At 43.2% G+C, this 20,339-nt stretch overlaps 1 protein-coding gene across 3 annotated transcripts; it reads left to right on the forward strand.

Annotated features, from left to right (window-relative positions):
- Positions 1 to 9,277: 9,277 nt before the first annotated feature.
- PGAP4 (post-GPI attachment to proteins GalNAc transferase 4) lies at positions 9,278 to 19,126 on the forward strand. Of its 3 annotated transcripts, none has more exons than XM_035310340.1 (2): positions 9,278 to 9,489; positions 17,674 to 19,126. In XM_035310340.1, the coding sequence occupies exon 2, from the start codon at positions 17,791 to 17,793 to the stop codon at positions 18,976 to 18,978; it is 1,188 nt and encodes a 395-aa protein (XP_035166231.1). In that variant the 5' UTR covers positions 9,278 to 9,489; positions 17,674 to 17,790; the 3' UTR covers positions 18,979 to 19,126. The 3 variants fall into 3 exon arrangements, with proteins under 3 accessions (XP_035166231.1, XP_035166233.1, XP_035166232.1); XM_035310342.1 differs by lacking the exon at positions 9,278 to 9,489 and adding an exon at positions 9,523 to 9,895; XM_035310341.1 differs by lacking the exon at positions 9,278 to 9,489 and adding an exon at positions 9,523 to 9,872.
- The last annotated feature ends 1,213 nt before the right edge of the window (positions 19,127 to 20,339 follow it).

The following is a 20,339-nucleotide window of genomic DNA, read 5'->3' on the forward strand; positions in this document are numbered from 1 at the left end:
GGTCCGGCCCCGGCCCCAACACCAGCAACGTCCGCCACCTGCCTCCGGCCCGCAGGAAGCCGCCAGCCCCCGCGCCGCGACCCCAGACTAGGCCGAGCAGCCAGCCTCCTCCCCTTCCGGCGGCCATTTCGCCCTCACACATCATGGATGTTGCGCGGGAGGCCGCTTGCCCGCGCCTAAGATGGCCGCCGTTGCCATGGTGCTTCCGCAGCGCCTGACGCCGGCGCCCGTGCCCTTAAGTGAAATGGCGTCTGCCGGCCCGCCGGTAGGGGGAGAGGAGGGGGCGCTGGTTCCCTATTTTTTCTCCTGGACCCCAAATGCTTCAAACCTTGAAGTACTACCTTAGGTAAGCTAAAATTAAGATTTGGGGGTTAAAACAACATCTTCATGCCCGCTCATTTTTGTAGGAAGTGAAAAGCATGAAATGGAAGCCCCCTACAAATACCATCAAGCTGACAGCGTTTCTATTTCAGTCATTTTAAGGGCGATTTACATCTTGTTTTTATATCATGTTTTTACTATCTCTACAGTGGATTTCCTTGCTTGAAACACCGAAAGTGAGATGATCACCACATTACAAAATGTAATTGGCTGCTGTGCCCACCTCTCCCAGGGGGGAGAAGGCATCAAGCACAACAGAACTCTGAGTTCCCGAATGATTTTTTTTTTAAGTGTTTGATTGCTTGCTAGCTACAGCAACCGTCTTGGTAAGCACATTAGCTGTTGTGGCTTCCTGAGCAAATGTGAGACCAGCCCGTGTAGGGTGGACAGTATACTAGTTTAGTTGGAGTCTGTATTTACATAGCACTGTGGCAGAAAATAAATGTCACATAACAGAAATAGGAAGGTGAGTACCTCAGGGAATATTTTTTAAAAATTGCATTCAAACCGCTCCTAACATTAAAAAAATAAAATAAAAAATTGTTGATGCATTTTCCTCTCACAGCATTTCCTTCCAACTGGAGGCATTGCAACAAATAAGAAAAGGTATGGAAGTCGTTGATTCTCAGCGTAGCCAGTCCTTGACCAAAATGTTTGAAACAAAAAGGATTTATTTTTATTTATTTATTTATTTATTTTGAATTGTATCGACTCCAAATGTGGTCTTCAAGTCAGCATAGGTTTCAGTCTTTGTGTTTTCCCAGTCTTTGCTTTATGCTTGTTTGTTTTTTTTTTTTCTCTCTGTTTTTCCTCAACTGTGGATCAGAAAAAACAGTAGCTTACATCATGTTAGCAAAACTGTAAAAAATAAAAATAAAATAAAAAATCGCAAACTTCTTTTTTCATTTTGTCTCTTTCTTTTATCCGTATGTACCTTTGCATTCTTCCATAGGAAAAGAAAAAGCAACTTCCTGCAAAGCAGCTTTTCACTCAGTACATTCCCTTCTGTGTTTGTGTTAATTATCATGTTTTAGATAGGCACTCAAACTGGTCTTTTAGCTGTTCTTTTATACAGCTCATTACCAGATACTGTCTGGGGCCTGCCCTAAAATGGGATTTAAATGTGAAAGTTATTTTAGCCAGCCAGATTGTAGTGCTAATAAGGGGTGCTGTCCTCCAAGATACTTGTATAATTTTGCACACAGCCTGCAAATTAGTCAGATTGCCCTCCTCCCTTGTCCTCCTCTCCTCCCTTTTCACTCTGATCTTAAACAACTCTTGAAAGCCACATAACTTTCATCTGGGCACTCAGACACTTACCTCCTTTAGAAGAAATGTGCTATTTTCCTTAGTGGTATTTTTAGATTAACTGTCACATCTTTGTGAATTGTTACATGCAGGCAGTACAGAAGTGGGTGAGAATGCAAGCTTAAGTACTGGTGCTAAGGAAAGAGGAAGAGAGGGTGACTTAATAAATGAGAAACTTTTGTGAAGAAACTGGGAGAACTGAGCAATCCATTGTCAGCGAAGAGGAACAGCAGAGAATGTTTTGCAGCAGTTTGCAATTTTCAGTCTGTTAGAAATGTTAGAGGTAGAGTTGCTCCTTCCTGAAACTGGCAAATTCAGCCACAGTCCTTCATTTGCAATTTCTGTAAGACAGTTAAGCACATAATTCACTCAAAACTACAGCTGCTTAACAATTTGAATGGCAGAGAGTTTCTTAGAAAGGGTGTGCACTTGTGCTTATATGAGCAGAGGGGAGACTGATACCAAGAAAAATGCCAGAAACCCAGAGATTAACTGAATAAATAACGCTGTGAAAGAATAGCCTACAGAGGGCAATTTTGAGCTCCTAGTGGCAGTGTGCTAATGCTGTGACCCCAAGAGGACTCCCAGAGTGACTGATTATCCCTGCATATGCAAGAGCTGCATCCTGTGCCCAGAGTTGTGCTGAGGATACTCAGACCTGATGCCAGTTAATCTCTGTTCCAAATCCAAAGGACCCACAAAAGCCCCAATATTGTCTCCCTCAAATTGCAAAAAGAGTAGCATATACCAAAACTTGATATGGAAGTCTTACAAATTGACTTAAAATACTTCTGCTTCAACCAGCCAAGATGCTGAGACAAAGTGTTGTGAATTATTCAAACATTACCCAGATGTGTCTAGACAGGCAGTAGATAGATAGGTAAAATAATAAGCTAGAAAGATGTCATTTTAGGCAACTACTGTGGAAGAGATTAACTGTCCTAAAAGAGCTAACTAGAGGCCAAAATTAAATTTAGCAACGCCCATGGCATAAATCATTAGGTAGAAAAAGTTTCTTTTTGTGTCAGCACACATCAGCTTTTCATCTGCTAGGTTGTAAACTGGAAGCACAGTGGTTACTTCATAACAACCCAGAGACAGGTACTGCTGAATAGAGGATATGAATCACAGACCTTAGTGTGTCCTGTGGTGTTTTACATGTGTGCTCAGAGCCTACTAGTTTGGGTCACATGTGCTCAGGAAAAGTAAGGGAAGTCTCAACAAAGAAAAGAAAACAAAGCAAAACAAAACAAAAATAGGAAGATGAGCAGCAGTGGGACAAACTTCCAAATAGAAGTGCCAGATCCTGTCTTATGTATGTGCAGATCTTAGGTTGCAAATGAAATGTAGTTATTTCTTGGAAAAAAACTGAAATCAATAAATAAATGGGATGTAGGGCTTAGACAGAACTCACCAACAGCTGCTCATTTCATCATATGCTGATTACACTCCAAGATTATTCCATCTTATTCTGCTATTTTGATCATTAGCTTTTTGAAGCAAAAATAGAAACATCAGCGCATTAAAAGACATCCCTTTCTGATTGGCTGATCTGTGTAACAGCTACTTTCATGCTGCCAAAGTGTGATAGACAATAAGAAAATTGCCATCCTATGTTTTAAATATGACATTTAAACCACAAAGCTTCACTCAGTCCTTGCTCAAAATTGTTCTAGCATCCTATCTTGTTGCATCTCTTTAAGGATGTGCTTTTAAAAATAGGACATTTTTTATTTTTCTCTCACAAATGTTGCCAAGCAACTAACATTGTTGCTGTGGGAATTATATGAAACCAGAAGGTAATGATGCTGTGTGCTGTGCTGGGTATACATTTTTAAGGACAGCAGTGGAACTGTATTTAATAACATCACGGGTACTGTACCTGATATCCATCCAATGCAGAATGTGCATCAGATCACACAAAAATGAACCACTGTACAGCACCTTTGGTGTATGCAACAATTACTGTTTATGTAATTTAAGATGCTACAATTTTCTTAGAAAAGCTGAACAGAGAAAATTAACACAACTGCAACTTGGTAACCAATGCACTTGGACTTCCTAAGTGAGTTCTCGCTTTACAGTCTAAGAATTTTTACTTAAAAAAAAAAAAAAAAAAAAAAAAAAAAAAAAAGTTGTTAGTTACAATTTATCTAAGTTAGTTCTACAGCATACAGCTTTAACGCTAGAATACCTATGATGCATCTTGGAAGGGATATAAAAATTTTACCTTGATAAGGTAAATAAAATTCCACTTTCAGCTAACTAGAACTGATTTGGACAGAAATGTAATTATTCTCTGCACAGAATTTCTTACTTTTGTCTTGCAGACATTTTACTTCCCTAATTGTCTCCCTCCTGTAGAGAAGCACTTGGTGCTGCAATCTAAGTGGAGAATACAGGTATAAATACCAGAGGTGATTAGGTGGTTGTGTTTTGTGAAATACTGAGGTCTGTGAAACGTGCCTTACTTCCTGCTCCTGTTTAGTTACTCAAAAGGATGGCCCTCTATGTATTTTCCAGACACTAGTGCTGCATACAATCTAACTATATAGTTACAGCAGGAGCTCCTACACTGCTCAATAAGTCATAAATAAGATCGCCAATAGTAACACAAACACTATTTGCTCACGCCACTCACTGGCGGTGCCTGAAGTACTGGACAACCCTGGAGCTACAAGGAGATAAATGCTGGAATCAGATCAGTTAAAAGTTGGAAGAGAAGTGCACGTTGCTCTCCCTCTCCACGCAAGGCATTCTGCCAGGCAGTCTGAATAAATAAGTAATGACAGTCTCCAGTCAGTAACACAGACTGAACAGACTCGACAGAGATTACTAGCTATTGCCTTGCTGTCTCACTCCCTGGTTGCAATAATGACAGTGAGAGAGAAAAAAGGCCCTGCAAATGGAACAGGAGCACATTTTCTTTCTATTCTTGTTGCTGGCCAGCACACCCCCTTAATTTGCTATGTGCTTATACTTATTTACTATGTGCTTATGAATTGGGAAACAGTGCTGTGAACAGTTTCCTCAAACTTAGGTGTACTATCCATACTAACAGATGTGCTTAAATTTTAAAGAGCTGCCAGTCAGAAATTGTTTTGTAGCTTGGTGAGATCTATACTGTTGCCTTGTGAAACTGGGAAAAGAAAAATAAGATTTATCTGAAAATACTCATCAGCTGAGAAATTTACAGAATAAGTTCTAGAAAAATCACTCAAAGCTTTACACTAGCAAATGGAGCTCTAGTTAATGTAACCGGTTATCCTTCTAGGTCTAGATGAGATATTAATGTGTCGTTCCTGGACTTTTATGTCCCTCTTCAAGTACAGCCAGTGCCCTAGTTGGGTTCCCAGGACTTGTCTAAACTTACACATTCAAGAAAAGTAATCTGAATTAATTAAAAATATAACCTAAAATTGAACTATTTACTCTCTGTGCTTCATCCCGTACAAACACTATCATTTAGAATGGAAAAAGCTTAAATTTTACCTTGCTGCTTTCACTTCCAAAAACCTTTCAGCTAAACTGAAATAAAACTGCTTACATTTCAAATAACACTGTCTCTTAGAGATTTGACTCAGTTTAAAAGTAGCCATATTTTGATACAATTTGCCTGAGAGTCTTTATGTAGTTCAGTCCTTGTGTTGGTGTTACCCAGGTTTTCCAGCTACACATGCTGTTTATCACACCCCCGTAGCAGACCTTTGGTTCTAAAAATGCAAACCTAAACATTTGAAATGAAAAAATAAAATGAAAGAAAAAAAAAGAAAAATTACTTGTGCTCTATGCTTTCTCATACAAGCATAGAATTTGTTAGTGAAATATACCCAGCGACCATTCAAAAAAAACTTGACTGCATTTTGCAAGGGAAAATTAAAATCTTTCCAGAAGTCTGTGTGAGATAATTCCCATCTGATCTTTAGTTTGGAAATCTTGTGTCTTGCCACTTCACCCCATTCCCTTTTTTCACATTGCGAAAGGTAACACTGTTCCAGACTGTTCTCCTGTGTTACTATGCAGAGCAAGTAACAGAAAGGCAGTGTATTCTAACAGACAGCTTGGAGAGCTGTGTGGTTCCAATTCCAAGTTAAAACCTTTGTCCCTGTCTTTGAAATACTCATTTTGTGGACTGCAAGAGTCAGAATGTTGGAGCAACAAGTGTTAGCTTATGTCAGTTGTTTTTGTGTGTTTTTTGTTTGTTTATTTGTTTTTGCTATAAGCAGCCCCACCTAATGATTTGATCAGAGAAGCAAAGGAAGCATAGAGGAGCTTTGTGAATGTTTGTGATATGCAGTAGCCTCTAAAAAGAAATGGGTTAGCAGTAATTGTGTTTCTGTTATCTTCATATGTGTACAGTGTACGTACAAGAGCTTACACTAATGGTATATTATAGTATATCTTCAAGATGAGTTAGTTATAGAAATAAACCTGAAAAGTCTGAAATGCACTTCTGTATAAAAGGCTGCACAGACTGAAGGCTCGGGAAGTACTTGAGGTGTGCTTAGTCCTAAATAGATAACCACTTGTACAGACCATGGTGAAAAGAAGATCAAAAGATTCCAGCCCTTTCAGAGAACATTAATGTACCCTAGACAGCTAAGCCAGCATGAATTTATCCACTTTGGAGCTGTATTTCATCTCACTACTGTTGCCTAAAGTCAAACACAACAGCCCAGACAATGTGAGCTCACTGTCTCCAGTATACAACTGTATTCTGTTTGTCCCCAGTGATCAATACTGAGTATAAAAGGAAAACAGAGAAAGCCACTGTATGTAATTTGGCTTTCATCAATATTGCATTTCTTTTGAAAACAGTGATCAAAAATATTTGCTGTTTCCTACGAAGCAGAATGTAAGCAGGAAGTTATTTATTGTTTTACTTTGTGATTATTTTTTTTTTTTCCTTTAAGTAAGAGGCAGAAGAAGAAAAACATTTAATAAAATTAGCTTTGAAAGCGAGCAGCAGATATGTGCAAGAAAATACCTATTGTGAAGGTACAGGAATAACTGGGTAATTATTATCATCTGCTAACTAAATGTAAATGAATAACTCAGTCACCACACTGCAGAAGTTCACAACCTTTACAACTGACCTGGTTATACACAAACTGGTACAACACGTTGTGCTAAACATACCATTCATTGCTTCCTTGGATTTTTTTTTCTGAGGACCTTAGGCTTACAAAATCTATCTTTCTCTCTCTCTCTCTCTCTCTCTTCCTTACTTTCGTCCTTGCTCCCTCCCTCCCTTCATCCCTCCTTCTCTTCCTTTCTCTCTCTCTGTCCATCTGGTCCATCTTTCTTTTTCTTGTCTTTTCACAGCTATCTCCCTGACCATAATACATTTTGAATACATTTGTTGAATTTAATTGCAGCTGGCTGAAGGAGGTAAATTTCACATGTAAGTTTGCTACTTTATACTTCACGCAGTCCTGTGCAGAGCAGAGACCCACACCTCTGTCCTGCTGAACAGAAGCCTTCAGCATACCCTGAAGAGGTACCTGTACAGATAATCAGCATACAAAGCTCAAAATTAACTGGAATTAAGTGTGAACACATGCACAGACACAATGCTGCCTATGGCAGAAACATGAACAAGCAGGGCTTGCTGTGTGGGAGGAAAGCTAAGGAATGCAGGCTTAGGGGGGACAAGGAACATGAGACAGGAGCTCAATCAATTCAACTACCCCCAAGGCTGTGAATTTCTGCTCCTTTTCTGCACATTCTATAAAAAGCAAGAGCTGTACGTGATCTCAAGCAAACCAAAGGAAATACTAATTACTTGCACAAATGCTTGGTACTGCGCGAACTGGCCAACTGGATGGCATGGAGAAGACTCCTTCAGCAACAGAAAATACTTGTAACTGTGTGGCTTCCCTGCTCTGAGACAATTCTCACCATAGGCCTTTTTGTCAATTAAAACTTGAAGGACTGTCCTGTTGTTGCAGAAGATGAGTAGTTTCAGAAGTAACTACTTGTGTGCATTTCAGGTTGCATTTAGGTTACTGTGGGAGTGTTCACGTCCCCAGAGGTTCATTTCTCCTCTCCAGGCCCCTCCCTGTTGTGCTGACATAGCCATTTGGCAGGGTGGGCTGACGAGAAAAAGATACAGGTAAGAAATAATCCACCAGAACAAAAGGTTTATTTTTCAGCCAGACCATTCTCACTTATGCTAGCAGGCAGCAGGGGATAGACAACACTATGATAAGGATGAGCAGTCAGAGATGACAGACTTCCTTAGAACATGCCACTGCCCCAAAATTACTGGTGACTTTTCTCCTTCAGTTTTCAGGTCTAACAGGAGCTGTTTTAAGGAATAAGCCTTTAAGTTTTTTGTTTGTTTGTTTGTTTGTTTTGTTTTGTTTTTCAAAAAAAAGCAGGCAACTGAGCAAGCTAGCAGCAGAGAAGTCTATAAAGAAAGGCTCCACACAAAAATACAATTACCTAAACATTTGTCCCCGAAGAAAAGGCCTTTTGGCCCATTCCTGTTAATTTGCTACTGCCAAATTGTTCTGCTAGCTGAAAACCCATCTGAAATGTAACACTGGGTGCAATGAGATGTGTTTCTGCTGATGTCACTCAATAGCTCTCCCACACACATGCTGTCACAAGAGATTATTGTTATTATTATTATTATTCTCACAAATTCTGCAATTCTCATCCCAGTAAGAGTACATTAATGTTCTTCTCAGGGATGCATACTCTCTCTCTCACCCCCCTACTCTCGCACTCCATTTTGCCTCTGTTGTGTGCCAGGATCTGTCATGTTTCCAGTGCACCAGCAGTTGGAGACCTGATGACATATAAGTGGAAGATGAAGTATGAATCGCTGTCATTAAAGAGTGGCAGGCAAAGAAGGAGGTCAGAATAAAAGGAGGATTTGGGAAAACAAATAATCTGAAAAATGTCTTCTATTGTCCTTACTATTTCATGTATTAACATGCATCTAAGCAAGCGCCTCACATTTTGCTGGCAGAGCAAGTCAGTACAGCAACCAAAGCCTGATGCTACGATGCTCATAGTACAAGCATTACTGTAACTTTGGCTTTTTGTCCCCTCGCCCACATGGTCTCCACAATAAAAAGCCTTTCAGCTTTCGCCACCCATAGGAAGCGAGACCCATAGGCACGCCTAAACAAACTGCTTATTAGAGGGAACAATATAAGCTGATTAAGTAAAACTAACAAAAAAGTACATCACTCTAGAAGCATACAACCAGTGGACTGAGTCCAGCAAAATGCAAGCTGTGCTTAACCAGGGAACCAGTATTACAGTGAAGGACAGAAAACTTCCTCAGTAGCATGTCTGGGGTGTCTGCAGCAATTTCCAGCATCATGGGGAGAAGCAGGGAGTGATGTGAGGCTCATCTCCTCTCCGCTCCTCTCCGCTCTGCTCCGCTCCTCTCCCCTCCTCTCCCCTCCGCTCCTCTCCCCTCCCTCTCCCCTCGCTCCGCTCCTCTCCTCTCCCCTCCCTTCTCCTCTGCCTCTCCTCTCCCTCTCCCTTCTCCTCTGCCTCTCCTCTCCCTTCTCCTTTCCCTCTCCTCTCCGCCCCTCGCCCCTCGCCTTTCCCTCGAAGCCAGGCAGACAGCCTGAATCGGCCAAAAGCCTAAGCGAGGGGCCGGGGGCTCGAAGAACGAGGAGGAACCGAAAGGGGGACGCGGGCTGCACCGCACAGGCGGCGGCCGTGCCGCAGAGGCGGGGTCTCGGGGTCCGAGCTCCGCACCCGGCTCCGCGGGGCAGGGCTCCGAGCCGGTTTTGGGCAGCCGCAGAGGACGACGCAGCTCCAGCAGCGGCCAGGGTAACATTTATTTCCCTGCTCCTTGCGAGCGCAGCAGGAGGAGGGGACCCCTGCTGCGGGGCAGTTTTCCCCCGCCCGGGGACTTCGGTTTTCCGTTCACACGCCTTTCTGTGCCGCTTCGCTTTGCCCCCCCCGCCCCCCCGTCTTTCCCCTCTTTCTGAGCATCTCTGTGCCGGCGCAATCACATGTTTGGGCACAGATGCCTTTAATCCCACCCTCACTTGCCCGAGAGGGAGGAGAGGAGGGAGGAAGGAATAAAAAAAAATTAAAAAAATATATATATAAAAAAAAAAAAAAAAGGAAAAATAAATTGCTGGAGCAAAATGAGCAACAAGCGGAGCGGCGGGGAGCGGGGCCGGACGGCTGCCTCTGGCGGGGGAAGGGTAATTAATGAATGAATTAATTGGTCGATCCTCGTCAGGATGCCGGTTGCTGGTGGGGGGAGGGGGGGTCCAAGCGGGAAGGGGGGCCGGGGGTGTCGCGGAGCTGTCGCCCGGCGCAAGTGCCACGCATCCCGGGGGCAGCGCGCAGGGGAATGTACGGCCGGCGGGGAGGGCTTGGGGTGTCCGGAGACCCCCCAAAAAGAGTCCTTCCCCCCAGAGAATGAGCGGGGGGTGCATCAAAAAACCGGCACAATGTTACGGAAACAACAACAAAAAAAATCGCCAGCTTCCTTCCTGTGGTGGGTGTCAGCTAAAGGAGCCCTCCGCACAAGTTTTTTTTGGGCCAAAAATCTAGACAAGGGGGGGTCAGGACGGGGCACGCAGGGGATGCCATCGGTGCGTTTTGGTGCTGAGGACAGGGAGGTGGGGGGCTCAGCTCTGCTTATGCAATGCCCCATCCACTGTGACCATCCCAGTAAGGTAACTGCTGTAATCCCAGTGCTTTGTGGGTCACCTTGTGCTGCTACCTGGCAGCTCTCCCTAAAGGAAGGGGGTGCAGCTAGGAAAACTAAGGGCTGAAGCCACTGACACCTAAAACCATAGGTTTTGGAAGAAATGTGCAGCCCTGAGCTGATGTGCAGCAAAGTGTGAAGTCAAACCAGTGTGAGCTACAGGTTCACAGGCTTGCTTGCCGTCATGCAGCTGCTGAGAAAACTACTTCATGTGCACCCAATGGCTGCCATAAAGACACGCCAGGTTCAGCAAGCACAAAAAAACAGAACTAGCCTCCTGCCCATGTGAAATGTGCTGCTTCCTGGCCAGCCCAACAAGGGCAATACTAATTATATAACAGAATATTTTCCAGCTTCTGTATTTAGCCCATTTTCTTCCTATGGGGATCAGACACAGCACCTTCCAGAACCAGGACATCACACGTAGTGTGCCTCTCTGCAAGAAAAGCAGCCTGTTTTATACATTGGGAGATGAAGGAGAAAATGAAGAATCCCTCAGTGTCAAGTGAATACAGAGGAAAAGGCTGTAGTATTTTTAACATTAGTAGACGGTGTCTCCCTAAAAAGAGAAGTGATGTTTGTCAGAATGACTAAACAGTTTTGCTTTCAAATACCGGTCAGAATCAAAATGTCTTGGTTGTCACCTGGTACAGTTTTGCATTTTCATTGTTACACAGATATGAGCCAACAGGAAACGTACAGCCTTATCAGCAAAGGCCTTTGCTTGCAAAAGTAGTGTCACATTTCCTTATTGCTGGGTTTTTAATCTTTGCAGTCATAAATGAAGAACAGTAAAGCTGCAATGTCCTCTGCATGGTGCAGTCACCACAACATCCATTTGCTTTTCTTTCCCCCTGTCTGTGTCCAGATACCCACACCCCCTGCCCTGCCCAGGTACTCGGGGTTCTGTCTGTCTAACAGGCATGTTGCTCTTCCATGCACTGTGAAATGTGGCTGGTTTCCTAGCAAGCCCCAGGGGCACAACTGCACATAGAAATTGCACAGAAAAGCTATGGGGGATTAGCTATTCCACAATGGCTGTGCTGGGATATCTCGTTCCTGCCTCTTCTGTAATAGCTCCTTCTGAACAAACTTCTCCAGGACTGAGAATTCTGCTTGTTGATCTGTTCAGGTTGTTTCCATTTGCAAGGACTTGCTGTTACTTCAGCATACCATATTTAGCAGCTGCTTTTTCAATAGTTATCTTAGGTAACCTACCTGTGTGGGTTACCAGTGTGATTAAACTATAAAATAAGATTTGTGCATGGCAACAGAAGCGGACTGATCTCTTACATATCTGATAAAAACAGATTCCCTCCTGCCTTTTATATGTGTAGGCTGAGGATCCATTATGGTAGAAATTGCCTCTTGCCATATTTATATTCAGTGTCTTGCATGCACAGGCCCTGGTCTCATTTAAATAAAAGACTGTGATGTACAAAGGGTTAAAATACAAATTATCTATAGCACCTCCAGTGACTCAAATAATATTTAGCTTTGAGATTCCAAGAGCTGATAGCAAAAGGTAATAGCTGGTGCCATTATTAGCAGCAGCTTTGTTTAATACCATTTATTTTTTAACAAATAGGGATGCAAATTTTGTGATAAAGCACGAGTGGGCTGAAACCAAAAGCTATTTCTCAGATTTTGGAGGGTGCCAGGCAGATCTCTGACAAAATGCAACAGTTTTTATGCAGATTATCAAATTCTGTAACAGTGTGGGGGTTTTGTTTGTTTTGTTTCATTTTGTTTTACCTCTGTCACAGAAGGAAATGTAAATTTAGATGGATACAGATTGCATAATTAATTTTAAAGCCACATAAATGTTTGGTGCCAGAAGATGGTGGGATTTTAGAAGATAAAATACAGTTCCTCACAAAATCCCTTGCCTCAGATCTCTGTGTGAACTCTTATTTTGCAGAACTCCCTTCTCCAGGCTCCTTTCAGTACCACTTGCTCTTAATACTGACTGACATTGCTGCTCAATAGCAACAGGGGAAAACTTTGCTTTCCCGTGACTTCGCACAGTACAAAGGTGGCCAGCTGAAAGTCAGCAAGTGTTGAGAATGGGCACTCTTCAGCTTGGTGTGGTAAAGGAAAATTAATAAAACTTAGGAGGAAGAGAAAAGCTGGGGAAATAGGTAATTAAAATACATTCAGTGCATTGCCTAGTTCACTGATGGCATAGTTTTACTATCTTAATTCAAGGAATATGGAGAAAGTGTTTTCCAGCTGCCACACCCATGTACCTCATCTCGTAGTTCAGTAGCTTCCAAATTGCAGTCTCTGGATTTCCAGGGATTTCTGAACAACTTGTGAAGTAAACTACAATTAGTAGAGAAGAGCAAGCCAGCTTATCAGCAAATATATCTTCAAGATGGAATTCCAGAGTTTTACTGACTTTTACTGAGGTTTACTAACAGGATAGAGTTGCAAACCACTGCCTGTAGATCAGTGTATTTTATTTATTTATTTATTTAGTAGTGCTTATATTCCAGCTTTTTGGACCAAAGAAGTTTTACTGTTCTTTGACAGGCTGTCGGGAACGGCAGGTCAGTACAGACTGATGTGCCCTTGATTTCTACCTCTCATGCCACGTAACTCCTGCAGAGGACCAAGTCCAAACCCTCTCCACCTTCCAAACCACCCCTCTTACACTTCCAGCTGCCACTAATATGTTAGACCAAAACTGTGTTATGCCTTTAGTACATAGACAAAAAAAAATATAAAAAGTTTTCAGAGAGAACAGAGAAGTCACATGTATCACCAGTAAGCATGCTCTTTGCCATAGCAAGGAGCATTTTAGATGAAAGCTTAATGAAACAGCTGGCTTATTTGACATCCATTGGGGTAAAGAAAGAAAGGCAAGCAGAACCTTTAATGACTTCCATAGCAAATGGCAGCTTCATTATAAATTTGTGTTTGTTACTGGCTATTAGCCATTCTGGCCAACTGTTGGTACTAGCATGTTTTAAGTTTGACTAAAAACAACATAATGGCAACTTCCTTAAGCAGTGCTTGATAGAAGACATAAGAAATATATTTGATACCTACTAATAAATACTATTTAAGAACAACAGCTGGGCTTCTTCCATTAGCACTCTGCTGAATGTTTTTAGTAGCACATCTCTGGCCAAGGTGGTTTGTATTTTCTAGGGAGCCCAGCGCCCAGTTTTGTATTTAAATACAGTGGTCAGATCTGCAAATATTTGGCTTCTACTTGACACTGCTGTTTTCAATGCAAGCCTGAACACATTGCAGAAACATTATCTGGCAACTGACTTACTGAAAACTGCCAGAAAACAGGGAAAGAACTATTGCATGATGAATTGCAGATGAGAAAAGCTGTCCATCTGGTCCAGACATACTCATCAGCTGGTGCTAGGGACCTCACTTTTCAGAAGATGAGAGTATCCATACAGCATTGTGAGCTGACAGCATGCATGTATGAAGCAGAAGGAAATTTCTATGGCTCTTTGTGACTTTGTGGAGCTTGAATCAATTTTCCTCAGATTCAAGCAGGACTGTTTGCTGGGGCACTAACAATGCCATCCTCAAGACAAAGCTCATCTCTCTGCCAGAGGAAGTCAATTGGTAGAGAAACTTAGTCCTGAGGGTGCAGCTAGGCTGGGGAGTAGAGGTGTTGTTATTATTATTATTATTATTATTATTATTATCATAATTATTATTTTCTGAAAAGTTTCAACTGGGGATGCCTCTGCAGGAAAAACATACAAGTCAAAGCTACAGCTTAGTGCAGATGCTGCTGCTACCACCAGTGTGGCCAAGGTGGGGACTGGAACAACAAACAGTCCCTGTTTCAGCAAGGACACTATGACATCTGATGATGTGATTACTTACAGCTGTTCCTTATGTTAGAAAAGCACTGGCTTTTTCCATTGACAATGATCAGAACTTCAGTTAAGCAAAGGATCATTTAAGATGTAATCATGAGGGAGTAATTATGGCCTTATCTCACAGAGGAGGCAACAGAGGACAGAGATGCCCTCTCTTGCCTCAGCAATCCAGGAGCCTTCTAGAATTTCTCAGCTTTGTGACACGTGGGAGGCTTTGTTCCAGGAATACCTGCCCTCAGGACACCCTGAAGAGGAGTTTGGAGTAGCCAGAAAAACAGCTTTCTCTTTTAAAGCACCAGCACAGGTGACAGTATTCCGTGTCCGAAAGAGGAAATTGGGCATTCTTCTACTCTTCCTCAGTGTATGCGGAGGTAACATTTTCCTGAACAGTACAATTCAGCCAACTAATTAGGAGGCTAATGAAGATGGGGATGTAGATTTTGGATGTGAACCAGGTGTTCCTGGAGGAAATATGCATAAACAGGGTCTAAATAAAGAAAAAAACTCAAAGCTTTGTAGCACCGCAGCTGTATGTGTGAGTGATGGATCAGTTCTACACAGAGCAGGTATAAAAATGTCTTCCCTTGCAAGCACTCACACAGCTGTGAAGCAACTATTCGTGAGTTATGCAACCTGTTTTTAAAACACTGTAAAACCCCATTCAAATTTATTTCTTTTTATCTCACACTTAACTTTGCTGTCTGAAATGCCATTTGAAAAAGAACAAACCCTGTAAAATGGAGAAGAGAAAGGAAGTGACAGTACTGACAGGTTCTGAAAACAGAATAGCTTCAGTAAACCTGGAACCATCCTAGTGGTTAGAAAACAGCCTGATGAGAAACTCCGGTCTCAAGTCCTGCATGAAAGATCAAATGTTATCTCTGTGAAAGCAAGAGTTTGTTTGTTTGATCTGGAGCTCCTGGTTTTCAGTGTTACATCTAAGAAGTGGTGAGGAGGCCGGTGCAGTGTCCATCTTCTTTTCTAGATCTTCCATTGCATTTTGTTGAATGAACTAGAGTATTTGGCCTGCCTTATAATATGGTCTTGATCATCATTAGGCTCCATGGCCTTTCTGCTACCCGGTGAAAGCACCCTTTTCCTCTGGATGTAAGCTGCCATTTGGCATGGCAGCCGGTGTGTGTGCTAACAGCCTGGGAGGCAGAGGAAGTTTTCAGGAGAGGGACAAGTGCCCATTAGATGGTTGCTTTCCTCGAGTTGCAAAACCAGTGCAAGTTCTTTAGCAAGACTGTGAATTTTGTTACTGTGGAGGCAAAGCAAAGCCAGGTTCAGTCAGAAAGACCAGTGAATAGCACTGGATGCCAGCACATATTCCCCCTGTGCTACAGGGACACCCTGGCGAGGTGCCTGCCTGCTCCTCCTTGTGCTGGGAGCCCAGAGCAAGGCAGTGGGAGTCCCAGGGCTGGGGGATGACTGGCTGGCAGCAGACTTGGGGAGCCCTCCAGCACCTGGTCAGCACCATCCTGTGCTGCCCCAGATCCTGCTCCTGGGGCAGCCATAGAGGAGCAGGACCTCAGGCGAGTCGCTCTGTGGTTCATGGGAGATGCTGAAGCCTGTGGAGCTCAGCCAGTTGCCAGACAGCTTCTCCCAGTGTTGCAAGGAGGATGCAAGAGCCTCTTTTTGGTGTGAGAAAAAAAAATAAATGAGGGCTCCTGCTTGGGTGAGGGTTATTAATGCACAAATGTATATCCCAGAATGTATATCCTATGGAGCTCACTGCAGTCTCACAGCTCCTGTAGTGTGGATCACTGGCATAGCTGGCAAATGAAAAGTCAGTTTCTTTACCACCTGGGATCTAAACTATCTTTTAGCTCTTCTTCATCTCCTTTGTATTTTCCTCACTTTCACATTTGGAGCCTGACTTAGTCACAGTGCCAACAGTACTGCTTACATCACGAGGAGGTTTAAAAGTATGCCAATGTGACTTGGGACTTGTAGTTGTGTGTTCCTTTAGCGTTTGCTAATGGTTAGCAGAAAACTAGAACTGGAACAGCCCTGGGTTTTGGATGAATTAGTGAATTCATCCAAATAAGTGTTTGGATTGTGCACTTGTCCAAACTGTCACATGCTCTGAATTTTTGGGTAGACCTGTGTGTTACAAGGAGTTGGACTTGATCCTTATGCATCCCTTCCAGCTCAGGATATTTTATGATTCTACATGGTGGCCCTTTCTTCTGAGACAGAGTAAAAATGTCATGGCACTGATTTCTTTCCATCCACACATCATTCCTCAGGATGCTTCAGATAGCAGGCGTAGAAGGAAAATGGGTAACATTTTCATCTGGGAATACCATTTAATAGTTAGAAAAAGGTTAAATTGTTAGGCAGAAGATTAAAAATGGGAGAAACTCTTCACTGAACACGGGATGGAGTCAGTCAGCTGGGGGGCATGAATAACTAATTTCATAAGGGGAGGGAATGGAAAGTAAAAAGGAAAGGCAAACGGCAGATTAAAAAGGGAAATTACTGGCACAGTAGAATTTATATGAACAGCCTAAATGCCACAGTTTTGTGAAAGCTACCAAAAGCCTGGCAGTTAGTTGTCTGTAGCAGTCCAGAGAAGCACAACAGAAAAGCCAAAATGGCAAAATCTCATTTCTGTGAAGATGGGTGCTTGCTTAAAGTGTGTGCGCATATGTGCATGTAAACGTATATAAATGCTGCAGATTCAAATGAAAGGCATAAGCTTTTAAGTTATAAATATGAGTAAATGGCTCAATTACAAGTTGTTAATCCTTCTGCTACTGTGTATTTCACAGGGTCTAGGGAGGAGGAGACATCTGAGACACATTGCACCTAGTGTACACATGCTTGTAGTGAAGTAAATTGGTATGTTTATTATCTAACTTCACACTCTGTGGAGTAACGAATAAACACATGCATGCTTTTGGAAGTGTGTGAGTGACAGAAGGGAAGCATGTGTGACTCCACAGAGGTAAAAGTTTGTCTTTCAAATATGTGCTAGGTGGCGATAACAGAGATCATCTGGCTTTGGTTCTTGGCTATGACCCAAATTTTACTATGTCACTGTGACCAAAAATGGTATCTCTGCTTTTAACATGAAGGTCTCTGTCTAAAGAAAACGGTATCTTTGTCCAGACTGCCTGCATCCCTGTTGCCTGTTTGTTATGCATTTCAAGCACAGTAACAAGCACAGCAAAGTCCTATCTTGGCTAACTCCGGTTGGAGCTCCTATGTGCTGAAAAGGCGGTGGGGCACTTTACAGGTAACCAAGTTTGGCTCATCTTTCCTCAGCCTCCCGCAACAATTCTGTGATGCCCCCACCACAAGGGACTCCTCAGCAGCCTTTTCTTTTGGCCTACTTGGTGACTAGCCTCAGCTTCCCATTTTCTTAAATCATGGTCTTCCCACTCTGTTCCAATTTCACTAACCACCTTTCTTCTTCCTCTCTAGGAAGAAAAACTTTGGCAGCCACTGCTGCAGTGATGTCTTGCAACCCAAATAAGAGTCAGTGGAAGTGAAGGAGAGAAGGCATGAATAGAGCAGGAGTGCCCCCCTTCTGCAGCAGCGATGTTACACCATGCCTGGCAGCTCTATGGGAGGTGGTGCCGTTGGTCCAGTCCTTTTGTCCACCTCCTCACGCTGACTGTAGTGACATTCGGTGTGCTGGCTCCTTTGATTTGTCACCGGCTCCTCCACTCCTATTTTTATTTGTGGCACTGGCACCTGAATCCCATGAGCCAGGAGTTCCTGAAGCAGAACCAGCAGGAGGGCCAGGCTGCCCTCCATTACTTTGAGAAGCTGCCGATACCAAACATCTCCAAGACCTCTGGCAGCGAGACCTTCCAGCCCTTGTTACTGGTCACCATTGTCACTGTGCAGAGGAGGAATGATTTCCACTACGTCTTGCAGGTGGCCTCCCGCTTCCACCACCTCCTCCAGCAATGTGGTGCACGCTGCCAGAGCCACCGTGTCCTCCTCTGTAATGTGGAGTCAGACCCCAGCCGCCACCAGGATGTCAGGCTGCTGAGCAGCTTCTTTCCGATGGTCAGTCGTGACAAAACTGGGGAGGACCCTTACCCTGGATTGAACCAGTTTGAGAAGGAGAAGCAGGACTACGTCTTCTGCCTTGAGCAGTCGCTCTTGGCATATAACCCAGAATATGTCCTGGTAGTGGAAGATGATGCTGTGCCAGAGGACGAGATATTCCCTGTCTTGCAGCACCTCTTGTTGGACCGATTCTCCAAACCATACCTCAGAGATGCACTCTACTTCAAGCTTTACCATCCTGAGAGGCTTCAGCACTATGTCAACCCCGAGCCCATGCGAATCCTTGAGTGGCTGGGCCTGGGCATGTTTCTGGGGCCTGTGTTGAACTGTGGGTACTCCTGGGCAACTGGTCGCCCAGGCCTGAGCTGGCCCATCATCTTGTTCTTTGCTTTGTACACCATGGCTTTGTCAGAGCTGGTGGGACGGCACTACTTGCTGGAGCTGCGTCGGCTGGCCCCCATGCTGTATAACGTTGTGCCAGTCACTGAGTGCTGCACGCCTGCCATGCTCTTCTCTGCTCCTTCTGCCCAGCGTGCCTTAGGATACCTGAAGGGGCTGCACTGCCGCCAGGGTTTTGCGAAGGATATCGCCCTCTACTCGCTGCTGCGCACTAAGGGGGAGAATGCCTATGTGGTGGAACCCAATCTAGTGCGGCACGTGGGAATGTATTCCAGCCTTCGGCTAAACGACAACCCCAAACTGCTGTGATGGGTTCACACCTTTCATGACACAAAGCCCTAAGAGCCCTTGCCTCCGGGCTGAAAGATGCTGTGCAAGCTCAGATACTGTGCCACTCACGACAAACATCAAGTGTCTCCAAGTGGCCAAAGAACACACCTCTATTGCACAAAAAAAAAAAAAAAAAAAAAAAAAAAAAGTTTTAAAAATAATCATATACATGGGGGACCTTATTTAATACATATTTTGAACTAATCACTGTACACCATGGGGAGGGAAGTAGAAGCTCTCAGCTGAGGGTGTGTATTACCTGTTCTCCATCATTCTTAGCAAAAAGCTCTCACAACAATATAAGCAGCTATACTGCATACTCTCCACTGGTGACAGAAATCTTCAACTTAGGGCAGCAGCAATGTTGGACAAAGTGAATGTTTCAAATTCAGCCTAGTGAGGAGGAAGTGCCTTTATTTGTCCATCCTCACTAAGTTCTGATGTGTGACCTTTCTGCTTCAAAGCTGTGTTTTGAAGACTTTTCAGAGGTAGCATGGTTATAATGAAATTATAACCATGAAATTACTTTCAGTAACTTGAAATTACTTTCCCTGAAATTTCAAGTAGATTCCACTAAGCCTCTATTTCTTACTGTCTTACTGTACATATCCTGTCTGTAACTCCACCATTCCCACTCCTTTTTCTTGGAACAGAGGCTCCTAAAAGCTTAAGTCTCTGTTTAAGGTGAACTCTGAGGGTAGGAATAGGAAAACGTAATGACAGCCATTAGTCACAAATGCACACTCTCATGGATACATTTCCAGATGTTATAAATAATAGAGGGTGACTAACATGTTGCTTGGTATCACCGCTAGCTGTAGTGGATCCAGGTCATTAAAAGAGGCCTTATCAGTTGCTGACTGGACTTAGACATTCAACATGAATTTACCTTGACTTCCTATCAGCACAAAGTCAAAGGGGAGATTACATCAGCTGCCATGGTGCAGGATCTTTTATTTCATTTTGGAGTTGTAGTTCACAGCTCTGCTTAAATGGTTCATTCACTCTTCTTGGCAACAAACAAAATGTCCATAAGCAACATAGCTAGCTGCTCCTAAAACCAAGCAACAGTACCACAATAGATCAGGGTGCCACTCTTACACCGACCAACTAACTTACTGTGGTTGTTGGGCATTCAGGATGAGTACTTTGTATCCCAGTTGTGAGCGCAGTTAAATATAAAATTGTGGGGATGACAGCAATCTCATATAGGATCAAAACTCTCACTTAAATGTTTTTGTCTGAAAATAACACACCTGGACTTTGGTGAACTTTGAATGAAATTCACTTCCTGGTGGAGTTTGGTTGAACTATGTTTGAAATCATTTTCCTAGCTTCAG

Source organism: Oxyura jamaicensis, chromosome Z, assembly GCF_011077185.1.
Source record: "Oxyura jamaicensis isolate SHBP4307 breed ruddy duck chromosome Z, BPBGC_Ojam_1.0, whole genome shotgun sequence".
Lineage (NCBI taxonomy): Eukaryota > Metazoa > Chordata > Aves > Anseriformes > Anatidae > Oxyura > Oxyura jamaicensis.

What these genes read in the sequence shown, in the direction of transcription:
- PGAP4 (XM_035310340.1), top strand. Translation starts at nt 17,791, where the DNA reads ATGTTACACCATGCCTGGCAGCTCTATGGGAGGTGGTGCCGTTGGTCC.